The 22,655-nt window shown below is 45.2% G+C and overlaps 2 protein-coding genes across 2 annotated transcripts; both read right to left on the bottom strand.

The window, feature by feature from the left end:
- Nucleotides 1-1,327: 1,327 nt before the first annotated feature.
- LOC133023549 (heme-binding protein 1-like) lies at nt 1,328-6,160 on the bottom strand. Its single transcript, XM_061090615.1, has 4 exons — nt 6,083-6,160; nt 2,932-3,070; nt 1,825-2,005; nt 1,328-1,505 (listed from the first exon to the last, which is right to left on the bottom strand). Exons 1-4 carry the CDS (start codon nt 6,158-6,160, stop codon nt 1,328-1,330), a joined length of 576 nt encoding a protein of 191 aa, XP_060946598.1.
- A 1,522-nt stretch (nt 6,161-7,682) lies between these two features.
- On the bottom strand, nt 7,683-9,735 carry fmc1 (formation of mitochondrial complex V assembly factor 1 homolog). The gene is made up of 2 exons (XM_061090623.1): nt 9,583-9,735; nt 7,683-8,348 (listed from the first exon to the last, which is right to left on the bottom strand). Exons 1-2 carry the CDS (start codon nt 9,709-9,711, stop codon nt 8,145-8,147), a joined length of 333 nt encoding a protein of 110 aa, XP_060946606.1. The 5' UTR covers nt 9,712-9,735; the 3' UTR covers nt 7,683-8,144.
- Between the last annotated feature and the right edge of the window lie 12,920 nt (nt 9,736-22,655).

Genomic DNA, 22,655 nt, shown 5'->3' with positions numbered 1-22,655 from the left:
AACAAAAAACTACGCAACATGTTTATTATGTTACGAAACTACCAAACCTGAACAATATATTCACTCTTATCACATTAAAATCACAATGTACAGATGCATCACATAACAGTCTCAAGAGTCTGAATAAATAAAGATGTTACACAAAATAGTCACTACACACAAATTCTTTCTCGACCAACACATAACTACAAAGTCTATCGGCTAACTAGCTAATTTCCCCTCTGAGCTTTCCACACATCGATTCATAAAGACTAGTTCTATGGCTCGGTTCCTGTTTCTTCCAGATCCTCACTTATGAAAAGGACGTGTGCTTTTTACTACCATGTATCTGATGTAACTTCTCACTGTAACTAACTATAATACAGATGTGCAGAGACTATGTGGGCCATGTCCCCCTCTGTCAGTCACTGTGACTGACTTTGGGAGGCTTGAACATGCCCGTCACATACGCATACAAGGGAACTCCGGGCTTTAACTATTTCTTTTTCAATGTCAGGTAAAGTGGAAAGGAATCTGAAATGTATTCGTGCCGTCCACAGGGAGCTGGCTGTTCTCAGTGAGTGGGAGGCTGGTGACCTTTCCTCCTGCGTTCAGGCACAGTGAGTGGGAGTCATGGATTTGTTTTGCATGTAATTAATTCTAGTGAATAAATTATGTTGTTTGTAATTAAAGTGTATCTTTCGAGGGGATTTTAACTTATTTGTTTGGATAATTTATATAATACAAGGATGAAATAGTAATACGATTGAGGTGGAATATGTTATTTCAAATAACATATTTCAAATCTCTTCATTTGTTTTTAAATACAAATTATTCTCTGATCCACACCTGTAGTCCTGTGGCAGTAACATAACAGTTTAACTAAAGTCTGTAAGATCTATTTTCTCTCGGCTCAGAGAACTAAACTCAAAGTCCTGAAAGTTTTCTGCATGAAAAACACGTGATTCCACGAAGTTCCATCCCTACTGAGCTCTACGCTTGTCTAAAAGCATTTAGTCACTGTTATAACATGTTGTGTTTCCGAGTTTAATTCCAAACTTCCAAAATAGAGAAAAAGCGAAAATGAAATGAGAGGATGCTGCTGCGCTGATGTTCTAAATCCTCCCGTTGCTTCAACACTTAACCTCAGTGAGGCAACGATTAAGTATATGTGACAAGCAAGAAGATTAATGTGGGTAAAGGCAACACGGGTAATCTGTGTGTCCACGTGTGTTCAGAGGTCAACAAAGTTGCCACATTGCTCTGACCAATCAAATACTGTTAGAGCTACAGGAGGAACAGGGAGGTGACGGTTGGGGATGAGGATTCGACTGTGACCTGGCGCCTCCTACGGTTCCTCCTGTAGAAACCACACCTCGTTGCGGCGTCCGTAAGGCTTGAGCGGCGGGTCGAAGCTACAGCAGAAGTACTGCTTGCGCTGGAAGGGGGCGGTCTCACCCAGAGTGCGGGTCAGACGCAAGGCCTCCGCCCGGAACTCGCTCTCCGCGGCGAAGCCTCCGAACTGACTGTGAAGACAGAAACCGAGAGGACGTGGATTAGGTGGATAATTAGTGCTGGTTCATTATGTGGACTTTTTAAAGGCTGCACTGTCTCGTTGGAAAAGAACAGGGAGTTTTCAAACATGCAGCAGTGAGGTCAAGTGAATCTGCCTGAGGAGCAGCTCTTTCTCTGAATCGCTGCAGGAAACTGAAAACATTAACTAAGGCCTCTGAAAACAAAAGGGCTACGAGTGCGTTGGGGTCATGTGAAGTAGCATCACGTGTTCGCTTCTCAAATCAACGTGCACACAGAGGTGAAACTCGATGTTCATCATGTTTAACCTACAGAGTATAGACCGTCATGCCGGGCCGCTCCTCGATCCTGATGGCACTGTCACTGGGAGTCGGGGGGCTCTGCTGGTACGCGGTGGGCACACGGATGCCGACCACCAGCCGGCGAGACAGAACGCCGTCGTTCCGCGGGTACACCGTGATGATGAGGGGCGCGGCTGTGCCCATGGCTTCACCTGGGAGGAAGAAACACGAGACAGAAAGTGGGGTTAAACAGTCGAGAGAAGCAGAGGAACTCAAGTGTTAACGGTTCTCCTGCAAAGTAAAGTGCCCGGAACCTAAAGGTCAGGATGTGTGACTTTGTGTTGAGTTCATAATATCATTGTCTAAATGTCAGCACTGATAGCTTCTATCCAGACACAGCAAAACAGGCTGTGTAAATTCGTCCTCTGTAAAGAGCAGACAAATTAAAGGATCTGGTTTGAACTTCTCGTCGGCCGAGGTTACGTTTGTCTGTTGACCTGAAGCGAGGAAACATGAATCAGCGTCTGAGCATTATTCAAATGTGTCCTCTAGTAAAGCCAAGTCATGCTTAGGTCAGAAGAGACTAAACCAGGAGTATCATTTAAAAATAGCACTCTCTACTCGCTTTAATAAAAAAGGAAACACAGTGGATATAAAGAAAATTATCAGTTTGATGAAATAAATTAAAAAAAAGATGAATCCAAGATAGAAACACACTTATTTAATGGACAACATTATTACAGGAGAGATAATGTTATACATATAAGATGGGTTCATGTAAATAAACATATCTTGGATCCACTTGGAATATTGTTGTTTTCACCCCCGTCCCTTTGTTTGTTAGTAGGTTTGTGTGTTTGTAAACAAGATGAGGCAAAAACAACTGAATGGATTTCAATGAAACTTGGTGGAAAGATGTGATATGAGTCAGGGAAGAAGCCAATCAATTTCTGTGTGGATCTGAATCAGGGGGCAGATCCACGACTTTATTTATCACTGTCTTTAAAATTGTGAAAATAATTAGGGGAAATTCAGGGAACTGATATTTCTGAGTGTGTGAGATGTGGTGCAGCTTGAGGAGGACTGTTGGATCCTGGTGGAGGTGTGAGCTCTGCTTTGTGCCATCCGATGAGTTTACCTTGTTCGTTGCTGCCACCGATGTACATGAGCAGCTTCCTCACCAGCTCCCCCGTCGCCTGGTCAAAGCTTCGTCCCTCGGAGGAGACCACGGCGTATTTGGCAGCATCATATCGCCGCACCTCAAAACTCACTCCATCCTACGTCGGGCAGAAAAGGGGAAATCAGTGAGTGGCTTTCAGGCGTAGTAGGTCAGCCACCGCTACACTGGGAGCTTTCATGCACGTACACCCACATGCACACATCACACAGTCGTCCTCTTCCTGGCGATGGGTGCAGGGGAGAGGTTAAGCTCAGATATGATTCACCTCTGACACACTGATGTTGACAATCTGCTCCTGAGGACAAAAGCCCTGAACCGGCGTTGTTTACACTTGGAGGGTTTTGTGTGTGTGTGTTTGTGTGTGTGTGTGTGTGTGTGTTTGTGTGGTTGTGTGTGCACATATGCGCGTGTTAAACCAACGTGGGCAGCCAAATAAAAAGATGCAGATGGAACATATTTACACTGATGTGATTTAATTTCTTCTTCTGCTCTGCAGGGATCAGTGAGCTTACAGAGAATAATAGGCAAGAGATGCATCGTCTTACATAACCGTGCACAGGCAAAGACACACACACACACACACACACACACACACACACACACACACACACACACACACACACACACACACACACAGTTTGCCCCCACCCCCCTCAACACACAGCGTTAATATGATGCAACAGTTTTGCATCAAATATGATTAAGTGGGGTTAATGTGGAGCTCAGTCACTGAACTATGCTGCTGAGCATTAACTTTAATATGTTTTGAAGGAATGATGCAGGTTTCAAGTACAGCTCCTCGTCACACTGACATGATTCAAATCTGTGGTCTTGATAGCACATGGATCTGCAGTAGAGTTTCATAATGTTATAATAATGTTGACAATAAATCTGTAAGAATCTCAAGAATGATCTAAGAAATAAAAATGGTCATTTCGCAGATTTTTTCTGCAGCAAAAAAGACGAGAATGGAAATATGCTTTCCACTGTTTCCTCTCGTTCTCACATCGGCTTCCTGAGCCTGGTTTCTCTTTCCTGAGGGAAAATTCAAATCTAAAAATATCAAGCAGACGATTTTGTCTTCATATTGTAACTTGATTTGGTGACTCTTTGCGTATCCTCCAGTCACAGGGTTTTTAAATGTCTTCCAGCTGCTGTACAACTTGTCATCCACTGGCTCTTATCTACAAACCCACTCCAGTGGAAACTCATGACCTGTAAAAACCTGTGTGGTGTTAGTGTAATCAGACGCTGCAGCCGCACTCGTCCCTCAGCACATACGAGATAACACTATGTTATCATGAAGGTCGGACTTGTGACAGGTAGCCGGGCTCCTGCACACTAATTACGGGGGGGTTCGCACTGAATAGGTTGTCAGTGGGACGACCTCTATGTTCTGTAAGGACGAAATACCAAGAAAGCCGAGCTTGACTTTGGTTAAGCTGTGCAATTAATTTGTCTTTGTGGTGGTTGTGTGCATGTGTGTGTTAAGCTGCTGTCCTACGAGCTGATGCAGTGATAATTACTCTGGGTCTGGAACAAAGCACACAGAAGGTGTAATCATTCCTACGACTGTCATTTCATCTGCTGTTGAAATAATTACCTGGATTCATTAGCAGCGATATTTCTCCTGTTTGTGTGCGAGTGTCTGAAAGCAGCTGCTGTGTATTCTGTGTCAGTTTTAATTAAGAGTGTAGAGTGTCAGAGTCGGGCGGCTGCTCCGGGGATCAGGTGACCAGCTCTGATTTCAATACCTGCTGTTAAACATCAGTCAATTCCAGAGATTTGATGAACGCGCAGCTTTGACTTGTCAGCTCTGGATCACAGTCGGTTCTCTCACTGCAGTGACTCTGGGTGATGTTCTGCATTCTATAAACCATCCATCATCATCCGCTCTGTCCACTTTTGGACAATTGTTGATTTAAAGTAAACCCAGAGACGTTCAGCAGGAACCTGCATCGCTCTGAATGTGAGTCTGAATTTCTCAAATCACTGTAAGCAGTTGTTTGTTCACCGGCTTCTGACTCGTGGATGTTTGTATGCAGTGTCAGAGCAGATCTGCCTCTCTGTGAGTGTGTGTCAGTTTGGGTCATTTGATTCCCCGGCCCGTTCGGATGGACATCCTTTGTCTGTGCGTGAAAAGTTAGCTGCCATAGAAAGATAAACACACAAAGCCACTGTCAGGACCCGGGCTGGCGGTGACATTCCACGGCCTGATGCACATCTACAGTATTGTACTGTAGGTCAACGGGTCAGTGGAGAAGAACCTCGAAATGGCTGTTGGGCATTTGGTCGGTTAACGTCACACATCACTGGGCTTATCTGGAATTCTTCCAAAGTGTGCGCACGTTATAAATACAAGTACACAACATGAGTACATGAACACAACAAGGGGGAGGGGTCGTGCCCTTCCTCATCTGTGACGCTCGTGTTTTCTGTATCTTCGTCCTCATCAGGGAGACGGTCAGTGTATCAGTGCACACATGTGTGAGCTCATCGTCAGTTGACCTGTCCCCTGTGGTTTCACTTGCACGAACACACACACACACACACACACACACACACACACACACACACACACACACACACACACACACACACACACACACACCAGCTTTATTTCCCATGCACACGTCCACGGTGCCATAATGGCAAAAAGCAGTGACCCAAAGCTTTGAGCAGAGCAGTGAATAAAAAGCTTCTCCTGATTTTATGAGTGTGTATTATTGGTTAAAGGTTTAAAACCAAACTCCGCAGCATCTTTATAAATCTGTGCCCTGTTGATTGGCAGCAGACCCCCAGGCCGGGCTGACACTCTGCCCCTCACTGGGGCTTGGCAGGCGTCCTTATAGGTCACAAGCAATTAACAGCCCGGCTGCGCAGGCAAGGTTACAGGGATGTGGAAGGAAAACAAGTCCATTTTGAACAGAATCCCCCTAAAATAAGCCACTCAGGGTTGAGTGCTGGATGAAATATTCATGCACACAGGAGCAGGAATCTTGCACCTTCAGTTGTGCAGGATTTCTGCGCGTAAAGACGGAGGAGACGTGCGTGTTGGACAGAAAACACTTTAAAGACATTGCTGAGGAAGTTGTGTATGTCCTCTCACCTTGGTCTCAGTGCTGAGCAGCTTGTATTCCGTCTCCTCGGTGTTTCCGAAGAGCGAGTTCTTGATCATGCCAAACATGTCTCCTCGGCCGGGTCACCTCTCCTCGCTCCTCTGTCCTCTGTCCTCTCTCCTCCCGTGCGTCCTTGTGCCTTCTTTTTATTTTGCGCTTTGGACCTGTCCCCTCGGTTGCTGGTCCAACTCCTGAAGGAACCTCGATGAACGATGAGCAGAAGTGTCCTGATGCTCCGGAGGAACAGTGCGCGCTTACTTCCACCGATTCTCTCTCTCTCTCCTGGGAAATTAGAGATGCTGAATCCTCGCCCCTTCGGAAAGGAAAGAAGAAATCAGCCTCCTCTGTGACGGGTGGACTGTCTCCTCCTCCTCCTCTCTCCTCCTCCTCCTCCTCCTCCTCTTCTTCCTCATCCTCTCCCTTATGTCACCACCTTTCGCTCACAAACAATAACTTCACCAAAAGCATCGAGATGACAGCGAGCGTCTCCACAGCTTATTGCCCCTTAGTGACGTCACCTAAGTGTAAAAGTCACCACCTTCAAAATCCTCACCTCAGACTGAGAGAAGCCCTTAAAGGTTTCAGTCTCTTTCTGTTTTTCGTGTCGTGTCTCATCCAGGATCCAGATGTGTGCAGCAGAGGCATATTTACATTCTGTATTTTTGTGTAACATACATTTGGAAACAAGCTTGTTGGTTTGTCAGGCTTTGTATCCAGGGTCGTGTGTGTGTGTGTGTGTGTGTGTGTGTGTGTGTGTGTGTGTATGGGTGTGTGTGTTGGTTTGGAGCAGTGCACGTGTGCTCGTCTTCCTCCCCGTGTCACTGTGCGTTGCTGTGCTTTAGGGTTGGTCTATTTAAATTCCCACTGAAGGCGATGTTAGTCACCGCTGGAGAGCAGGAGCAAACAGGAAGGGGAGATTTAATGAAAAAAGTGGGACTGAAACGTTTGTTGTGTTGTTGGAGAGGAAGAGAGAGATGAAAAGACTCCATTCAAACTCACTGCAACAGAAAATAATATTTCATTTTATGGTTTTTATGATTTTGGAGACTTCTCCTCTCGTCTGATTACCAGATGTTGCCCCAGGTGCACAACACAACAACCCCCCGGCTGTTTGTCCCTTAGGAAGCTGCCTGGAGACCAATCTTCAACCGTTACTGTTAATAGCCGGCAAAGGCTTTTTTGGTGATCACCTTTCAACTTAATGATTCATAAGGGGACAAACTGTCAGAAAAGCAGCGTAAACCTAATGGAATTCACGTACAGTGGAACAAACTCCTGAATGATATGTGAAATGAAATGAAATCAGAATCTTATTTGTTCAGTCACCTTATAACATCTATTTCTATACAATTATATTTTTGTAACACTTATTTGATAATAGTTTGTAATATTTATATTAGTTATTTATCCTTATATGTGGCTTCTTTTCATTCATCATTGCTTGAGAACAGTTTGTTTCATCTTTGTAACATTGTTTTATAAATAAAGATCATTATTACGTATAACTGTAAAACCCTTAAATAAAACTATGCTAGCAGCTCTATCTATAAATGACATGACACTAAAAAACATGTTGAATATTCTCAGTGATTCCATCCAGATGAAGTGTGATGTTTATTTACTTTTACCTACATGCATTTAATTACCAGTTTAATTGATGCACAAGCATGTAGTGTTACCAAGTTCGTTAAAGAACACAGGAAGTACAGCAGTGATTAATACTTTAATGGGACAAATGAATGAACTGAGTACTTACAGTTTCTTTCATGTTTGCCTATGGCTTTCAAAATATGCTTCAACAATTAGGAAACACAAATAGAAGCAGGTGAGGTGAAGGGGAAGAGTACAGCATATTTACAGAACAACACAAAAGGTGCTCCCTCAAAGCAGTCCATGGGGGCGTGGCTTCTTCTGGCGTGGCGTTACAGTCAAATATTCATCCTTTGGGACGTGACGTTACACAAGGAGCTGACTGGTATGAGGTCGGATGAATCAACCACAGAAAAGTATTTTTTTCCGAAAGGTTTGATGATGTGGCCTCCTCACTGGTCCTCACTTCTCCCAGCCTTTGCCTCCAGGCTGAGTGGGCAACCTGAGCCCCACCATGTCGGCCGACTGCTCGATGCTGCGCTCCCCCTTGCCGTGGTAGAGCTGGTGCAGGGCCAGGTGGTGCCTGGTGGCCGTCAGCAGACACAGGTACGTGTGCGAGTCGTGTTCGGCCTCCCGCTGGGCCCGGCAGTACCGCTCCCCGGTCACCTGTGAGCAGGGAACACAAAGAACGTGATGATGAAGCAGATCGTACCACAAATAGATAATAATTCCGTTTGCACAGTAAAGCATCAGAATTTCTTTATATTTTCTGTTGTTTTTATTCCATCACTCACCACAGAGAATAATGCAACAAATGACTGTTTGTGGAGAAAAGCCTTGAGCTGTAGCTGGTGGACAACATGGAGTTAGCAGTGACTCTAACAAGAGACCACAACACAAACCAATGTGCCTGTATCACAACGTGTCTTTTCCCTCATCAACTCCAACAACCACATGGACAGTGAGCATTGGGTCCAGTCCCCACGGAGACTCACATATACATTATAACGGCCCGGGGGGGTTTTCACAGTCAGGACAAATACACAGTGACAAGCGAGAGTTGCTCCAGGCTGTTTTGCTTCAGTGACTTTGCATGCATCCGACCACCCTGGTGAGCCTTGTTCTCCCAAGCACAGCTAACACGAGCATTAAGCCTATATGCTCCCTAGCCCGGTGCTACATGTCCACAGGCAGCTGTGTGATGGACAACAGAGACAACATAAGGAATCACGAGCACATGGTGGAAACAATGGTGAAACACATCGTATCCAGGTCGAGTTTAAAGTTGAAATGGTAAAAAACTAAATGCAAAACGATATTTAGTCGCCTTAGGTACACAAAGTTATGATTGATAAGCTGATGACACAATATGTCAGTGATTGTTCAGGACTTTAAACATTTAGAGTTTATTACACATGAAAACAGTACCTTCATGGTTCAAACTCCAAGGTTACAAACTCCTTGGTTGTTTTTTTTAAGTGTATTTAATGTTTAAACTATTAATTCGACATATATTTTATTAATCTACGAGCACATGATCACAGTGAATGATGCTAAGAATTAAATTAATTTGAATTCAAACTATAAATTAAGTAATAATGAGTTAGTAGCTAGTTGATCACCTGCGTGTAAGCTACGGCCCGTTAGCATCCGGCTAATGTCAACATGTCCTTCCGGCTCCGTCACCTTGCATGTGACGCATGTGTCAAAGTATTTCAAAGTATTTCCAGCTGAGTGTTGTTGTATTTACAAGCTTCAAGAAGGACGATAACTACTTTCACGACACAAGTAAACAGTGCAACGTAAATAATCAAAGAAGTTAACGCTAACGCTAGCCTGTGCTGTTTGTGATGCTAGCCGGCTAACGCTAGCCCCGGATCGTATCCACGCAGAAACTCGCCTTGTTCTTCCGGAACTGGTCCAGGGTGTAGTTGTAGGCCAGGGACTGTTTGTAGCTCGTCCCCATGGAGGCGCGCAGCTCCTTCAGGATCCCGCGACACACGCGCAGCGGCGATGACAGCGACGCCATGTTTTTGAGCGATGTTATCGGTGTTCGACGGAGCCAGGCGTCGTTAATCAATCCCCGCACAGTCGATCAGATGGAGCCGGGTCCACCACAGGGAGGCGACATGACACCACGTGCTCCTCACCTGAGACTCTACTGCCACTGTCTGAAGGTAGTACTTTATATACACAGCGTGTACTTTATATACAATACTCACAGCGTGTACTTTATATACAATACACACAGTGTGTACTTTATATACAATACACACAGCGTGTACTTTATATACAATACACACAGCGTGTACTTTATATACAATACACACAGCGTGTACTTTATATACAATACTCACAGATCCACCGCGTACTTCATATACAATACACACAGCGTGTACTTTATATACAATACACACAGCGTGTACTTTATATACAATACACACAGAACCACCGTGTACCTTATATACAATACACACAGCGTGTACTTTATATACAATACACACAGCGTCTACTTTATATACAATACACACAGAACCAGCATGTATTTCATATACAACACACAGCGTGTACTTTATATACAATACACACAGAACCAGCGTGTACTTTATATACAATACACACAGAACCAGCGTGTACTTTATATACAATACACACAGAACCAGCATGTACTTTATATACAATACACACTACGTGTACTTCAGATACAATACACACAGCGTGTACTTTATATACAATACACACAGCGTGTACTTTATATACAATACACACAGAACCACTGTGTACTTTATATACAATACACACAGCGTGTATGTTATATACAATACACACAAAACCAACGTGTGCTTCATATACAATACACACAGAGCCACCGTGTACTTCATATACAATACACACAGATCCACGGTGTACTTCATATACAATACACAGCGTGTACTTCATATACAATACACAGCGTGTACTTTATATACAATACACACAGCGTGTACTTCATGTACAATCCACACAGAGCCAGCGTGCACTTCATATACAATACACACATAACCAGAGTGTACTTCATATACAATACACACAGAGCCAGCGTGTACTTTATATACAATACAAAAAGCGTGTACTTTATATACTCACAGAGCCAGCGTGTACGTTATATACAATACACAGAACCACCCTTGTACCTCATAAACACACAGAGACACTGTGTACTTCATATACAATACACACAGAGCCAGCGTGTACTTCATATACAATACACACAACGTGTACTTTATATACACACAGAACCAGCGTGTACTTCATATACACACAGATCCATTTATATGAAGTACACGCTGGTTCCTGATGCACTAACTCCTTGTTGTGTTATTTTATTCTCACAGATATTTGAAAGGTATTTAAAACTCCACCAGAGGCGGTTGAATGTGTCACATGACCCGTCCTGTGCTGCTTGTTTCACCAAAGCTGCAAGAACTCCTCCTCACTCATGTGGATTCCACCTTCATCTTCACAACGAGGTAATTTCTTAACGTCCGACTATTGTAACACTATCAGTTTCCTCTGCACACGATCAATAAAGTTTTATCTTATCTTATCTTATCTTATCTCTATTCAAGCAGGAGTTGCCCCAAACGTTGTCTCCTCAGTCTAACAACATCCACCTGTCATTATAAATCCCAGCAGCCTTGGGTCTGTCTGGTGAACGGCTCGGCAGAGGAGACCGAGGCGACTGAGGGGATTGGAAATCCAGTTTCCTCTCAGGATCTGTCAGCGTCTCTGTGCCTCCCTCTGTCTCTTTCCTCCTTTTACTATGAATAACCACTTTATCATAGATACAACGGAGCTGCTCCTGCATTGCAGTGCAGCAGGTTGTGAGGATCCACTTTAAACCTGCGTGTCCACACAATGCAGTGAAATGAACCGACTTCAGTAAATATGCTCCACGATGCTCTGAACAGACGAGAGAGGAGATAAACTGCAGTCGCTGCTTCTGACACCGAATTGCTTTGATTTGGACACTTTGGAGCGGCCTTCTGTCGCCATAGCAACACTGAGTTTCGCTTTGGGCAAATTGAAGAAAGAAAAGGAAAAAACGCACACCGTGGACGTGATCGGAAAGTCTTTAAATCCTTTGTCTTTTTTAACACAAAATGGAGAGGGTGTGAAGGATTAAAGATCCTTCATGCAGAGAAAAGCTCGGGCTCAATTCTGACCTTTTAATTTAGATTTTTAAGTGGAGCGCAGCGATGCCGAGCTGAAGCGTAGATTTGTGTCCTCAGATATTAAAGTAACTTGCGTTTGGTCGCCATGACGACAGATCCCATGTCACCTCACTGGGAGCCAGCTCTTCCTCCCAGTGTTTCCAGTTATGTGAGCCTGTGTATTGATAATTGACTCTAGGGGGAGCCAGTCTCTTATCAGTTCTGCTCACCGGTTTGGTTCCTAGACATTTGTTGGTAGGCACCCCTCCCTCCCTCTCTCTCTCTCTCTCTCTCTCTCTCTCTCTCTCTCTCTCTCTCTCTCTCTCTCTCTCTCTCTCTCTCTCTCTCTCTCTCTCTCTCTCTCTCTCTCTCTCTCTCTCTCTCTCTCTCTCTCTCTCTCTCTCTCTCTCTCTCTCTCTCTCTCTGTCTCTCCCTCTCTCTCTCTCCCTCCCTCTCTCTCTCTCTCTCTCTACCTCTCTCTCTCGCTCCTCTCACACACTCTTTCAATGAATACTAATGCAGCGAGTGGGCCCACCTCCCTTCCTCCCATCTTTTTTCGCAGGGATGGGCGGGAGAGGGGAGACAGAGCGATTCCAGCTCAGTATCCTTCCTCATGAGGCGGGCAGTGCTTGACTAGCAACAGCCCCAATGCCTTTTTTCTTTTTTCCTCTCTTCCCCACTGAGCAATATTGATGATACTGTGCGTTGCTGCTGCAACAATGTCTAACCTGTGTGAGTGGTGCGTCCCGTCAGCCCAGAGTTGAGCCTGAGAGGAGGAGAGGAGGAGGAGGAGAAGGAGGAGGAGGAGGAGGACATCTGTGGCTCTTGTCATCTGGATGGGAAGTCTTTTTTGGGAGGAGAGACAGCAGAAGAAAGCAGAAGGCAGCCGGGGAAGAGGCATCAGCCAATCCCCCCCACCACAGATAGACTGGAGACCACGGAGGCCACTGGAGTATTTGCTTTTGTCTTTCGTTTTTTGTTCTTTTTTTTCCTCATCGCGCTGCTGGGAGGTGCTTTACCTTTTCATTTGCTCGCTCTCTCGCTCCTCTGTCTTCTCATCTATTTCGCCATTTACCTGGTCAACAATTTCCTCTATTTATGAGCCAGACAAGGAGGGAGAGAGAGAGGCAGAGAGACAGAGAAAGAGAGAAAGAGAAAGAGGAGGGGGATTTTTTATTTTTTGCCCCCCCTACCCCTTTATCCTCTTTTTTTTCTCCCCCTCTTCATTCATCCTCCCTTCCCCTCTCCACCGCTATCACTTCCAGCCTTTTCTATCCCCGTGCAGCCCACGCTCCCTCCTCCCTTCGCCCGCCTCCCTCCTTCTCCTCACCCCCCCCCCCCACACCTCTCAACTCACTGTCCACCCATAACTTTGGCTACTTCTCCTCTCCACCACTGTTTTAATTTCCTTACTTAAAAAAAAAAAGACAAAAAAAAAAGCTTTAATAGAAACATTTTAATTGGCTTGCTTGTGTTTTCTATTTATGCCTTTTTCACTTTTGTACCTTTTCCTATTTTCCCCCCTTCTCTTTTTTCCTCCCACCATCCTATGCATCTTTTTTGGGGCGATTCTTAAATCTAAACATAGGTAGGTCTATTTAGTGTCTGTCTCAAAGTCTTTGTCCCTTTTGTGTGTTTTTCGAGGGGTTTTTGTGTGGGGTACACACCTTGACACACACACACACACACACACACACACACACACACACACACACACACACACACACACACACACACACACACACACACACACTGGCCTAAAATCTCTGGCTCCCCTCCCATCTGACTCTCAGCTGATTGTTGCCTCATCCCATGTCATCGTCACGTCACTCCCCCACCACCCACCCCCCCACACATACTACAACCTGTGTCCTCTCACTTGTTTTCTGATGTTTCTGTTCAGACCACAGTGACTCATCAAGCATCTTCTCCAGTCGTCATCACGGAGCCACATTGTGACTCTCTCGTCATTTCTATGTTGTTGCACACAAGTCTCTCCCTCCATTAAAATGTCTGAAAGTCCCGTGTTACATCACGTCCTCGCCCACGTCACACGTCCTCATGCCCATTCAGAGACGTCCACATCCGTCCAGTAGAGGAAATGCACACTACTGGCGAGCGCTAGGTGTGTTTATTAGTTTCCACACAGTGTTTTATCGGGTGAAGGTCAAACGGAGCAAAGGCCTCGACTCACGAGCGACAGTTCACCGCTGTTGCAAAGTGTCTCTGAGCCAACACTCGCCCGTTCTGTCGGGGTGCCATCTGTGTTTATACACTCCTCTTTCCTCTCTCTCTCTCTCTCTCTCTCTCTCTCTCTCTCTCTCTCTCTCTCTCTCTCTCTCTCTCTCTCTCTCTCTCTCTCTCTCTCTCTCTCTCACTCTCTCTCTCTCTCTCTCTCGCTCTCTCTCTGTTGCTCTCTCCCTCCCTCGCTCCCTGTCTCTATCCTCTCATTCCCGCAGACTGACACACACACAAGCACTCAAAGAGAATGGACTAGGACCACAAAAACTAAATACCTGGCTTCATCATCCAGAGGATTTTTTACCTCCTCTACCATCGTTTTCCACTTTTTTTTTATCACTCACTTTGCTTCAAGCTCTAATCTCTTCACATCACCTGTTTTTTCTCCATCACTCCACCCCCCTCCACTTCTTAATCAATCCACTCATTGATGTATTTGTTGTTTAATTTTTAATTTGCCATCTAAAAACAAACTGTCATGTCCTTACCTCACACGTCATCGACTCGCCTGCATCAGAGAGGAGTTGCTTTAAATTTGCGTTCTGGTGACGTAGTGATTTTCATCCCAGTAGCTGGAATACAAGAGGCAGGTTGTTCATGAGCAATCTTTTTGCATTTTAAGGAAAATAGAAGATGGGGTTGACTTGGAAGCTGATTGCAAAGTAACTCAGTAATTTGGTGTATGTGTGTGTGTCGGTGTGTGTGTTGGCTGTAGAAAGGCACAACGATAGACAGATGCATAGCAAACCACACGACTCATTCTCCTTGCTCATCTCATCTTTTTATATTTCCACGTTTTTTCCTGAAGGAGGTTTAATGCCTCTCCTCTTCATCACATGGAGATAATGGGCAGTGGGACTTGTGAGCAGCCGTCCCCCTGATAAAGCCACTCTGGATATAGCTGCTTTTCCTGTGGAATTACCCTTTAAATCCTGGATTTGGTTCCAAACGACAAAAATAATTAACAATTGTCCAAAAACTGCTCTAAATTCTGGACCTTTTTCCTTTTTTTTCTCTCAACAGTTTTTTTTGTAACGGACTAATTTCAATATTTCTTTTCCAACCATTGAGTCTTAATGGGATTTTACTAACGCGGATTAAAGACTCAAGCAACATCTTTGTCTTAGTTGATGTAATATCCGTGATCCTTACAATTTCTCCGGCCCACAAAATTGATTACATTTAATATTTCTCAATGTTAAGGGTTAAATAGGTGAGTACAGTGCTGTGCATCCACACATGCTGTTACTGTTGCATTGATGATTATACTCATGCATATATTCACTAATGTATTTGGTCATTGACATAGTTTTTACATGCCTGTGTGTGTGTGTGTGTGTGTTGACCCGCCATGGATATGTGTGTAAGGTCAGACAGAATTCAAATGGGAGAAATGACAGATTTTCAGAACTCACTTCACCGTCATTTATCCTTTTGAGCTTTTAATTTCATTTCATGCATTTTGAATATAAAAAAAACACGCTTGGATATCGTAAGCGTCAGATAATTTAGTTCAGGTTAAAGGGAACTTCCATACTTCAGCCTGAGCTGTGCACTGGAGCCAGTGTCCGGCCGATGTGAGGAGCCACTTCTGTCCATCACATCTGCTCAGTGCTGCTCAGTGCTCTCCAGTTAATGCAGTGGAGTGTGTGTGAGAGGCTTCTCTGGGTGGATCAATAAAGTAATCTACATGAAGAGACGCTCGACGTCGCCCTCTTCACGCTGTAATTATTTTTATCTGCTGTTTTTCCAAAGATGCACAAAACGCTTCTCGGCGGGAGACCGACGGTAGATCTCATCTCCTCGTGGAGTGTTGGAATTTGAGTGTGTGTGTCTGCAGCAAAATTCACACCCACTCTCTCTTTCTCTTTCTCTCTCTCACACACACACACGCTGACATTATGTCCATCTATCCATCATAGGTGCAGCAGCGATTGACCCCTTTTGTCTGATTAACTTTCGTATCATTTGGCTGACAGCGGTTCGAATTTATACGTGTCCATGTGTGTGTGTGTGTGTGCACAGTCAAGGTTACGGCTCCGTACCTGCGAATTCCACCTGGGACCTGCTCTCATAACCCAGAACCATTACCCATTGTGCTCGGTGCTCTTGACACCCATGTGACCCCGGCAGCCTCTCCACTGATGAGCACTTAAACCCAGGTAGTCTGTCAGGACCTGTCACAGCTGCCACGCTGCAAAATGGACGTCTCGGGTGCAAAGCGCCTTTGACACATGGCTCGCAGCTGCTTTTGTTTTTTTTAACTTTAATGATCACAAAAATAGGACGTCAGGTGACACTCGCGTACATCTGGACTGTGTGGCAGCAGCTGAACGGACACCGATGTGAACCATAGGTGCCACTTAGCTGGAAAACAGCAGTGGAAACAGGGGATTCGACTCCTGGAGGCTGGTCCTGATTTCTCCGGGTCTCTCGAGCTCCAGCTCGGGTGGAGAAGTGAGACGTCACTGTGCAAATTAACAGTTTGCAAGATGGATACAGTTGAGATTTGTTTGCGATCGTAGTGGGACACAAGCGCTGAGTTGTATCGGTTACCGACAAGAATACGTGTAGATTTTTAATCTCTTTTTTCAAATCGACTCGCTTTACAGAGTCCCCTTGGAAAGTAGAATCGTATTTAGTGTTTTGCCAAATGCTCCTGTCGACAATGTCGTTAATGCATTGCTCCATTTGTTCTTTGGTCTTATTCTAAATTTAAAAACACACCTTCAATCAAAATCAATGATGTGTATAGCAAAAATAATAGAAAAATAGATAAAGCTGTTATTTGATGACATATCTAAAGCATCCAGTCTGTGAAAATGAAGCCTGATAAAAGTCTTCAGACATTTCACACGTCTTCAGTCGCCATTGATGAGCAGGAGAGGAGCCAGCAGGGGCCGAGGAGATTCATAATCCCATCCCTCCGTCCTCCTGACTCTCTGTGTCTGCCGCCCCCCCCCCATGTGCTACCTAATGAGACAACAGTACAACTCCTGTGTCTGGCTCTGAGCTCTGCATTAATGAAACAACCAATAACACTCCATTAGCTGCTTTATCTCCAGCTAACGTGCCCTCCGTGCCGTCCAGGGTCCGTTGTTTTCCTGCTGCACGTCCGTCCGTGTGTGTGTTTGTGTGTGTGTGTGTGTGTCAGAATCTGAAGAACACCTCAGACCCACATTGTGTCTGATGCCGCACGACAACCTCGTCCATCGTCCTGTTAAACGAGTGAATCAGTCTGCGGAGCTCCATCTGAAGCTCGTACCACTCTGCAGCGTGTGGGTCTGAATCCGGCTCGGCCATTAGACAGCGAGCAGGGCGCCGATGTGGGGCGACTTTAAAAAGTACATCTCAATTTTTATTGGCAGCATATTCACATCAAGCGAGCAGAATATGGGTCATGATCTGATATAAAAAGGCTGTTCAATAATTCATCGGCGCTGATTAAGAGGACTGGTATCGACGCAGACGCCGTCCATGAGAGTGAAGCAACATTTAGGCTCCTTTGTGGGATTAGTGGAGGAGAAGAAACAAGCTAAAAAGAGCCCGGGTGTTTCCACCGAGCAGCGTAGGCCCGCGTTTGATGTTTTAATCTACTGCTCGCTCAGCCCGCCTGTTCCACGTGTCGACCGCGAAGTGGCGGGCGTACATGTGATCAGTGTGTTGTGTCGGCCTTGTGTACATGTTGTGTGAGGCCCATCAATCTATTAAATATGAAAAGTACAATCTGTCACCCCGCAGAGACTGGTTTATTATTCATCAACATGTTTGAATTAATCATTTATCCACCTAAAGTGTGGCCCGTGCTCTCCCCTTCGGTTTAGGCGTCGTTATGAACTCGATGTGTTAATGATATATGACTTATGTGTAATCAGGATTAATAGAAGCTATTTATTAGTCCTGTTGAGGCAGAGGCCGTTTAGCAGCACAGCACATTAGGAAAAAGTACATTATTTATCATGTGGGGCTGGATTCTTTTGTATTATCCTGGTGCACACACACACACACACATACACACACACACACACACACACACACACGCACACGCACACACACACACACACACACACACACACACACACACACACACACACACACACACACACACACACACACACACACAGTTGACTAAAGGGAGCTGTGTGATGGATTTAAACAGATTAACGACGGTCACATTGTGTTTTTGTGGAACAGAAATGGCCTTGGCGGTAGATTCGGTTGATAAACAATTTACACAGAGCGCTGAATATAGATCGACCATTTTGAGCTCGGAGCTGTGCATTTTAAACTCTCCCTCATTTCATCTTTATCTCACTAACTCCACGGGAAGCGGGTCATAGGTTGCACACGGATCACAGTTTGCTTCTGTAAGAGTCTGAGTGCCTGTGACCTGCTGCTCACCCGGTGTCCTCTCTCTGTTCCCTTTGCAAATCACAGACTGGCAGACGTCAGCAAAACAAGAAGCGCCAAACATCTCTTCGGAGGAACAGAAGTGAAGCTGCTCCCGTGGAGCACGATTACCTCCAAGCTGCTGCGTTACCCTCCTGACCTGTCGAGGATTTTACCTAAAACTGCTGTGAGTTCACCCTGCCCCCCCACTCCCCCCCCGCCTCTCTCTCTCTCCAACTCTCCTTGTTCCCAATCAACTCAGAAAGGATTATGACGAGGGAAAGAGACACACGCTTCTCAAATTCTTCTAATCGCACCTCTCCATTCATGAACATCTGCATTTGCTTCAGTAAATCCCACACAACTAATGAGCTGGTGCAGTGAAATTCAATTAATCACCGAGCCTGAATCCTGCTTATTCGATAAAGTGCGGCTGGTTGGAGCCAACGAAGCTGCTGCTGGAGTGACACCTGAAAGTGATAAGGAATAGTTTACTTCCAGCACCATTTCATTCTGCTTTTTTGGACTTAATTAAACTCGTCTGTCTTTTAATTGGCTAATTATGTTGACGTGTGGTGTAATTCCAGGTGATTAGTTTTCTCTCCCTGTGGGAAAAAAATGCCTCTAAATTCAAATTCAAAGTTTCTATGTGATGTACGTGGAGGTGATAAAGGCGTCGGAATAAGATCCTCACCCTCAGGGACAATAACCAACACGGAAAACACGTTATTCAGTAAAGACGTGAAGAATCTCTTCATTTACAGTCGCTGCTCACGGATCAATAACCATGTTGTCTTCTGCCCGGTGCTGGTTCCAGTTCAGCCTCCCTCAGTCCGAGGCTATGAGAGGGAGAGAGGAGTCCCAGGCCGCACCATCATGCTACTTCTGAGAAGCCGGGATGAGTCTTTGGCTGCCGACACACAAGGTAAGACACCAGGCTTCTCTCTGTCCCTGTAGAGAGCAGCCAGCCTTATCTCACCTGTGTGTGTCTGTGTGTGTGTGTGTGTCTGAGTGTGTAAAGCTCAGTGATGGATGATCTTAAACTTCCGCGGGCTCTTTTGCTTTGTATCTCGCGTCGGGTTTGCTCGAGGGTCAGGATAACGGTTCAAGGTGGAGCCTGCAGACGAACGCTGTAATCCCGGGTTTTTAGCGCAGTGTGCACTTTGATCGATGGCTCGTTCAACATGACCCGGCGCCATCGACTATCGGCTTAATTTGCATGGCTCTACAGGCATTGATCAGGCAATTACAGGGTGCGTTGAGTGAGATTTTTGTGGCGTTTGTCTGTGTGTGTGTGTGTGTGTGTAAAGTAGATATAATTCTCTTTCTCTGTACCAGGACCCAATAAAACATGTATTTGCCACGAGGGTCCATGAGAAGACATCATCAAATCAGCACATTCCATCGTTTTCTCACACACTCGTCTCCTCATTCGTCGGATCTCGGCTTTTTAAATTGCTCTTAAGTTGTTCACAACCTTTTTTTGACCACCTCTCTCCCTCTCTCCCTCTCCCTCCCTCCCTCCCTCTCTCTGTCCATGCACTATTAATCAGCCATGACGTTTAAGAGACTCAGCCTCAGTGCAGAGGAGCAGGAGTGAGAAACTCAATTTGTTTGTGTGTGATAGGAGACGGTGGTTGTCGGGTAGTGGTTGAGGGTTTGTGTTGGTGGTGGTGGTGGGTTGGTGGGGGGGAAAGCTGCCATTATATTACTCCTGTTTCTTGGGGGGGGGGGGTGGGGGCGGTGCAGCTCTGTAATGAAGAGCCTCGGCCTCTGCTTCCTGTCGTGAGCTGAAAGTCACCCGGCCGCTCGGTGAACGCTGACGCTGCACCTACATCACATGATGAAGCTACGTCACATGACATCGAACCAGCTAGCAGCGACGGTGAATCTCATTAACGACCCGGCCTCGCCGTCATTGAACAAAATTTTTTTTCCCTTTATTAGCCTGTATCCTGCTCTTACGTAAACTGTTAAGAAACGAGACACAGAATGATGGAATAATAATGAGCTTCTCTTTCCTTCTCAAAAAGCTTTATCTCCCGCCCCTGTGTAACAAACCTTAATGTGATTTCGGCCGCTCATTACATCACCACCGCTCAGCTCCATTAATTAAGGGCAACACGGCTTTTCCTTCAAATCCAATTAACACCAGACCCTCGTTTCAACTCTGTCATCGTTCAGGCTCAACGCACAAAACTGGTCAAATATATATTGAGGCTGCAATCTTTGAAATACAGTGTGAAATATTTATCCGATGACTCTGGTCCTACTGAGCAGTAATTAACAGCAGATTTCTGTATCGTAGTACAACACTGAGACAGATGAACACCTCCTATCCTCCAATAGCCAGAATGCTCATCAGCTTATTTGGGGATAATATTCATAATTGGCATTATTCTTCTTTTTATGCTTTTTTTATTGGAAGTCAAAGGAGGTTTTTCTTTCGACTGTGCATTTCTAAATTAGAGCAAATTCAGGAGCTGGGGAGTCAGGAGGCATTTTGATAAAGAGGAGGAGAGGAGGGAAGAAAAGAGGAAAGGAGGTGAAGAGAAGAAGTGTTGTTGTTTCTGGGGACGTGAATTAAAAAGAGAGAGAGAGAGCAGCTGTGCGTTTTTTCTCCGGGAGACGATATAACTTCTGATGTTGTCTCTTCTGTTTTCTCAGCAGAGTTTGGCAACGTCTCATTAATACGAGAAAAGTCTTATTTAAAGAAACTTCTCTTTCTCTTTGTGATGAAATCCAATCACATTGTTCGAAAGCCGTCACCGCTGCTGTTCATCTATCACGTCATTGAATCAACTTGAAAGATGCAGAATCACAGTCGCGCACTCTGCTGCAACGGGATCAGTTAATATTTATCACATCTGGTTCCGCATGTTCTGGGCTTGACCTGAAAACCCAGCGAGGATCTGCGTGCTGGCATCGACCGGCCGATCAATACGCCTCCGTTCATCCTGGTCTCCGGCAGCGGCGCAGGAACATAAGTCACCTGGAAAAGGGCCCGAAGATCCAATCATTAGCTGAGCGCTGCACTTCCAACATTTGCTTTGGTGGCATCTGTTCTTCCCTGGCTCGTCCTCACATGCTGCTGTGAGGAGGCTCCAGGTGCCGTCTCTGTTTGTGCTCCAGTTGTTCGATGGAGCCGACGCTCAGACAACGATTTGTGTTTGTCGTCGATGTATTTTTGCTGGTTTGTGTGTTTGTAAACAAGATTATACAAAAACAGCACAATTTACACTAAACTTGGTGGAAGGATGTGGGATCGGTGTGAGAGGAAGCCGGAACATTTTGGTGCGTGTCCGGATCAGGGTTCGGTTCCAAGAACATTTTGCTTTTCAACATTTTCCGTGATTTATCAGAGAATTATTCATGGTTCTTGGTGCAGATCCAAATAAGAAAAAATCTGGATCTAGTGAATTTAAAATGTGGTTTCGTAAGAGGACTGTTGGCGGAGGAATGAACTTCTACTTCATACAGTATTTTTACACTTGTGTGTTTGCGTTTCACCATTATGCCGTGTTTGTGGGTTTGAGTATTTGTGTTAACACGTAGCTCACAGTGTGAATTTGTGTGTTTGCACGTATCTGCACACAACCCTCGACTGCGAGCGTGCACAGGGACGTGAGCGGTTGCCTGGGTGAGCAGCCGCTCGCTCCACTTCAGCTGACTTGTTGTTTTTCCGGCCTCATCAGGAGGCTGTGTTGTTGTTGAAGCGGATGAATGATTTGTTTTAGTGTGTGTATGCTACAGGTCAGCATCTTTCCACGCAGCCGCAATCGACTGGAAACACGGGCGCTCGTGCCTGGAGGACTAACAAGTGTCAGAGGCTCTTACTGTGACTGCAGCTGAATAACAAGAAATCAACACATTTCTACATTTCTACGCAATTTACTCTGTAATCTGCTCTACATTTAAATCAGCTGGATCATACTGTGTTATTCAGAAGTGGCCGAGACTTTATATACTTTATATGAACACCCGAGCGACTAGCTGCTGTCGCCCCTGATTTAACGGCCGCTCCTTGGATCCAGCTTCAGAAAAAAAATAACACTTGTGTCATAGTGCATGATTAATTTTATACCCACAGAATCTGATTAATGTCTTGTTGCATGGAAGCTGCGACTGAGTAATGCTACTTAAACTTATT

Source organism: Limanda limanda, chromosome 17, assembly GCF_963576545.1.
Source record: "Limanda limanda chromosome 17, fLimLim1.1, whole genome shotgun sequence".
NCBI classification, from domain to species: Eukaryota; Metazoa; Chordata; class Actinopteri; order Pleuronectiformes; family Pleuronectidae; genus Limanda; species Limanda limanda.
Note: the sequence above shows the minus strand (reverse complement) of the source record. Positions and strands in the feature narration are given on the sequence as shown.